This window comes from Nesoenas mayeri (genome assembly GCF_963082525.1).
Source record: "Nesoenas mayeri genome assembly, chromosome: 1".
Classification (NCBI taxonomy): Eukaryota; Metazoa; Chordata; class Aves; order Columbiformes; family Columbidae; genus Nesoenas; species Nesoenas mayeri.
The window spans coordinates 197009087-197015480 of NC_137541.1; the positions used below are offsets into that span (position 1 = coordinate 197009087).

At 36.5% G+C, this 6394-nt stretch overlaps 1 protein-coding gene across 1 annotated transcript; it reads left to right on the top strand.

The window, feature by feature from the left end:
• Positions 1 to 4773: 4773 nt before the first annotated feature.
• On the top strand, positions 4774 to 6394 carry KBTBD3 (kelch repeat and BTB domain containing 3; the record flags this gene model as incomplete). Its single annotated transcript, XM_080363633.1, has 1 exon — positions 4774 to 6394. The coding sequence occupies exon 1, from the start codon at positions 4778 to 4780 to the stop codon at positions 6392 to 6394; it is 1617 nt and encodes a 538-aa protein (XP_080219759.1). The 5' UTR covers positions 4774 to 4777.

Genomic DNA, 6394 nt, shown 5'->3' on the forward strand with positions numbered 1-6394 from the left:
ATGTGGGAAACTAATTTTACTGAAACAACTCTGCATTTGAAGATCCAGTCTTTTGAGGAACAGGCTTTTAAGTTCATAAGAAAAGGGTATTCTAGAGAATAAAAGCTTTATGATTTATGGAAGTTGGGGGTAATGAGGCCATACATTTTCAGAATAAATAGTGGTCTTGTTCTTCTGTATTTTCCTAGTTCCTCAGGCTTAGAATGGAAAGAGTGAATACGTGAGATTGTCTGGCCATGGGAAGGAGAAGATGCCTGCTCCAAGGGTGCCAGTGCTGGCAGCAAGATCACTGGATCTCTTCTATTCCAGGAGACATGGAGGTCTATTTGTGGTTGGAGCTACCTGACTAGCTAAAGTATAGATCAGTCTGCTATGAAAGTACCTCCCATGAAGAAGACTGCCTGATCGCTTAGTTTGCTCTGAATATATCATGTTATCAGATAAGCCTTTTCGTGAAATTAAAAACCAAAACCAATATTTTTCTGTTTTCTGGGTTTGGCTTGGAACTTTTTATCCCCTTCTTTGTCAATTCAGGTGGGCAATTATCTGTTGCTAATTTTATTTGGAATTGTGGAAGCAGAATCCTGCAATAGAAAAACCTTGGAATGTTTCCTTAAGCTTTAAAATAGGGAAGCTTGAGTCAAAATTTGCAGTAAGGGCAGTTTATGCATCTGTAGCACTATAAATAGCACTTCAAGTAGATTTAAATAAAATATACTCATGTTTAAAGTTTCTTTATGTTGCCAAAGTGGAGTAAAATATTTTTAATGTAAAAAATAGTGAAGCCAAACTTACCAAACAAACAATACACTTCAGTATAGGGATTTTCAACAGAAAAACTTGGCTTCTGAAAAGGAGATCACACTCTCTTAAATCAGTTCTGAAGGCAGTTAATTTATGCCACTGTAAATGAAGTTCACAGTGTGCAGCATAAGATGTAGGAAAACATACAGCTTTGTAGCAAGACTAGAGGTACCAGATAAAATCAGTACCAATTGACTAAACACTCAAAGTTGCACTGTCACCCAACTGTCTCTAAATGACCCCACTTGGTAAGCCCCAGCAGTCCTGTGATTAGGCCAGGGTGTCGGTGGGTGTTTGTTTTCTGTTATTTTAGTCAGGAATGCCTAATGGGAATCCACTTACAGAAAGTGGTGTAGCAGCCTGTATCTCCCTTCTGCTGTTGGCCATAGAAAGACCATTGGTCTGCTTTGAGTTTGGGGCTTTGTAGTATACAGATGAGCCTGTTGGAATCTAAAAATATGGAACAAAGTTTTCCTTTCCATCTTCATTTTACATCAAACTGTTAGAGTTTGGGCTTTTATGAGGGTAAGCCTAGGACTAGTCAATCTCTTAAATGACGATTCAAAATTTTAACACAGTCCTCGGTGTGCTTCCTGTGGACTTTTGAAAAAATTCCTACAGGTGGGTACTATTTGTAGAGTTTTCTCTGACACATGCTAGGTATTTTACTTTTCAAATTATGCTATGTGTATATATTTTGCAAAGTAGAAGTATTATTATCAAATTAAATTCAATGTAAAAGTCACTTATAACACAAATTTAGAACTATGCGTGGGATTTACAAACCAAATTCAATGATGGAAATTTTTGTTTGTTTTATGGGACATTGATATTTTATTTTATTTTCAAATAGTAAGACTGTAGTATCAACTACTTATTTTTCCATTTCAGTTTCAGGAATAGACTGAAGAAACCATGGCAAATCAACGGGATTATATTAGCAGACCTATTTGCAATGGAATTTCTGTTCCTGAAAATAAGATCAATTCCTTAGTGGCTGAAGGTCATGGACAACAAATTCTAAAAGTACTACAAAAGTTCAGAGAACAAAATATATTTTTTGACTTTAAAATTCTTGTGAAAGATGAGATAATCCCTTGTCACCGTTGTGTACTGGCAGCATGCAGTGATTTTTTCAGGTAAATCTAATTTTGGCATGAGTTTGCAAGAAATGAATTGTAAGTTCTCTGGGAGGGAAGGAGGCAATATAATTACAAAAATTAAAAAATAACTCATCACAACTTACATATGCCTGCAGAGTTTTGAGGAAAGTGTTCAAACATCATGTTAAGGATAGAAAACAAACAAACGAACAAATAACCCAAAACAAATACAGTGTTAGATGCCTAACCATACCTCAAGTAGGCCTTTGTATTTTCAGAGTGACATGAGGAGTCTATGACTTTGAGATTCAGACAGCAGTCTGAAATACAAATGTCAAACCATAAGTTCACAGTTCTGCTGTTAGGCAGAATTGACACACATTGTGTATGTTTAAGACTCATCTGTTGCTTGTATCTGTACCTAAAGGTCTGCAAGGGTATTGTTTGACATTGTATGGGACAGTCTCTGTACTTCGACACATTTATATTGTGAAACATAGGTGATTTTAAATACATCTTGCATGGAGCAATTGTGAATAAATTGTACATGGTTTTGGAATGGGGCTTCATTTTGTTTCTCTCAGATTAGTGGTCAGTATAGTAGAGTTTTTCTTCAGAGGTGTTTAAACATATATTTCTTCTACACTATAGTTTTCTGCCTTTTAACATGAAATGGATCTGTGAACTTCCTCCTGGTGCTTAAAGCTATGCGATCATTTGCATACAGGATATTAACTTACGACGAACCTTGCTAACTTTTTTATTAGTAAGGGTCAAACTTGCAATGCCACACTGAAAGTCTGTTTCCAAAATACACTCTTAAATAAAACACAAAGTTAAGATGCTCTAACAATGAAAAAATTGACTCCAAGAAATACCTTAATGAGCTTGACTCAGTTGTCTATACATAGATGGCAAGTATTATTTCCAAACGTCCTGGAGCATCCTATGGTCTGTAGGAGTCTGCCATATATATCAGAGGACATAAGCTAGACATGTTTTTAGGACTACCAAAAAAAGAAATCCAGGTGAAATAAGCTATTTCTCCACTGTAGCTGTAGATTTGTTTTTTCATTGACACACAGAACTAGTTGCGTTTCAAGTGTTTACTGCTTGGCAGCACGGAGATGCTCTGGCAGAAAGGAATATTAGAATGAAATAATAGCTTCTAGTGGTAATTTTTAGATCTGAAGTTAAGCACAGGGTAATAATTGTGGCCTTTCCACTACCTACAGGCTCTACAGGTTAAAATTTTCCAGGAGAGACCTCTTCCTGTGTGTAACAGTTGATAACAGCAGCCATCAAATTCACAAGTTGTCCTGCAATGCAAGGCCCATTTATTACCTTCAGGGAATAAAAAGTTCCTGAGTCCACTGGGTAAATTTTAAAATTAAACACATTTTGTCTTTCTTGGACTTTGGACTTCCCTTAGTTTGGGTTTCACTGTGTAAAGCCGATTCAGCAACACTTTGCTCCCTACTTGTTACCTTTCAAAATCAAAGCCTTTGCCTAGATTGCTCTCCTTCAACTAGTATTGTTCAGTTGCTATTTTACTCTCTAATTTAGAGATTTGTATCATAGGTCTTGGGTTAATGAGGAAAGGGTTCTAAGGACCATTAGTTAGTATGCAAAAAGGTCTTTGAGACATAAGTGTCTTATTGTAATTTTATGTTCTTGTTCAGGAGGTCAGACAAGTTCCTGCTTTACCTGATGTTCACTTCCCAAAGAATATGCTATACACACTGATTTTTTTTTTTCTCTTTGTCTTCATAAAAGTATGAGATTTTAAAAATCACATACTGTACAGATACTAATTGTATAACTGACCTATAGTACATTTTTTAACAGGAACTATCTATAACATATTAATTATCCAGATTAAATACTTTGTATTTGATGATTTATCTACATCTTTTTCCACTATAATCTTTTGTCAAATTTAGAAGCCATTGCTATCACAGCCTTCTGCTTAGGCTCTGGAAGGGTAGGGCAAGTGATGTTGCAGCACTATTCTGTTGCCAGCACTTAACTGGCTTGAAAAACCTTAGTTATTTTTTCTTGCCATATTAGACTGTGTGAAATACTTAAATGATATTGCATGTGTTAATAAAATAGTTAAAATTTGAATAAAATTTGCACAAATGTACTGTTAAATGATGTTGGTTCCACTATTTCAACCATCGTCTTTTTATGCAGTCACAATCCACTTTCTGCTCATTTCTGCACATTTCATTGTATTATCCAATCCTATATCAAAACCTGGTTTTTTTTTTTTTTTCTGACATCTGTCTGTAGCCATGCATCTGTCAGTCAATTCTAAAGAATTAAGTTTCCTTATATTTTTTCTCCACATTCTCTCCTCACCCACTTTTATTACTGAGGAGTGCACCCGTCATCCATCCTGCCATTTGCTCAGCCTGCAATTTGAAGGCCATTTTTGCTTAATTTTCAGTAATCACAGTACATGACCTAAATCATCGGGCTTTTCTACTGTCTATTTCTTAAATCAGCCTTTCCTTCTCAGGCTGTTGAAACTGTTGCTGCTCCAAACAATTTCACATTTTCTTGCACATTGAGAGCAGTAGACTTCATCTCTTTCTGTGAAACTCCATACAAAACGCAGGTGCTGCTATCATTTTGATGAGCATTTTTATCACTTTGAATATGTTTTTATCACCACTCCTTTTTTCTTCACCCTTGTCAAGCAAATGCATTGTTCTGACGTTTGAGAACCTCCACATTTTAATCTATATAGCCTGCCCATGTTATCATATGTCCCTGATTGTCTTCTTCCTCTCACATCAGTGGTCTCTGTTGTTTGCTATATCTTTAATTTGTGTATATATCTTCTATATTTTGTTCACAGAGCCATGTTTGAAGTTAATATGAAAGAACGAGATGATGGCAATGTTACTATTAGTAATCTGTCACCCAAGGCAGTGAAAGCTTTTCTTGATTACGCTTACACAGGAAAAACAGAGATAACAAACGATAATGTGGAAATGCTCTTCCAACTGTCGTCCTTTCTTCAAGTTTCGCTCCTTTCCAAAGCTTGCAGTGACTTTCTAATAAAAAGTATTGATCTTGTGAATTGCTTACAGTTGCTTTCTCTATCAGAAAGTTATGGCTCTGTCCGCTTATTTGACCATGCACTAGACTTTGTACAGCACCACTTTTCCTTGCTACTCAGATCAAGTGATTTTTTGGAGATGAATTTTGAGATATTACAAAAATGCCTTGAGGCTGATGAACTAAATGTCCCTGAGGAAGAATCAGTATTGAAAGCTGTCCTTCAATGGACCAAACATAACTTAGAAACACGGCAGAAATACCTGCCTAATTTGATTAAAAAAGTGAGACTACACCAGTTACCTGAAAAGACTTTGCAGGACTTTCTACATTCTGAAGAACACTTACTTAAGACCGCTAATTGCTCAGTAATAATCAATGATGCAGTTAAAAATGTGCAAGACTTTAGTGGACTGTTTCCAGATGCACGTCCTTCAACAACAGAAAAATACATATTTGTTCACAAAACTGACGAAGATGGAGAAAACAGACATACGTTCTGCTACAACATCAAAACAGATAAATGGAAAGAACTACCACATACGCACATGATTGATCTTCCAGGGTCAAGTTTATCTAGCTATGGAGAAAAAATATTTATAACTGGAGGATGCAAAGGGAATTGTTATAGGACTGTTAGGCTTCATATTGCTGAGCCATTTCATGATGCCACTGACCAAACCTGGTGCTACTGTCCAGTCAGCAATGAATTCTCCATAGTCTCAGCTATGAAAAAACCCAGGACAATGCACACATCTGTTGTAACGTTAAATCAGCTGTTTGTAATAGGTGGAAAGACCAAAGGAGCTCAAGAAACACGAAGTCTTTTGGATGTGGAATCCTATAATCCTCTTTCCAAAGACTGGAAATCGGTAAGCCAATTACCAAGAGGTATCTACTATCCAGAAGCAAGTGCATGTCAGAATATAATTTATGTTCTGGGCTCAGAAGTAGAGATTACTGATGCCTTTAATCCATCTCTTGACTGTTTCTTTAAGTATAATGCTATGACTGATCAGTGGTCTGAGCTTGTAGCAGAATTTGGGCAATTTTTCCATGCAACTCTAATCAAAGCTGTTCCAGTGAACTGTACATTGTACATATGTGATCTCTCCACCTACAAGGTCTACAGTTTTTGCCCAGAAACCTGTGTTTGGAAAGGGGAAGGATCTTTCGAATGCGCTGGCTTTAATGCAGGGGCAGTTGGGACAGAAGACAAAATTTATATATTAGGTGGTGATTATGCTCCAGAAGAAATCACAGATGAAGTTCAAGTCTACCATAGTAGCAGGTCTGAGTGGGAAGAAGTTTCACCAATGCCAAGAGCCTTAACTGAATTTTACTGTCAGGTCATTCAGTTTAATAAATATAGGGACCCCTGGTCATCTGTACTGACAATTTGCTCTGGAGAATTTTGA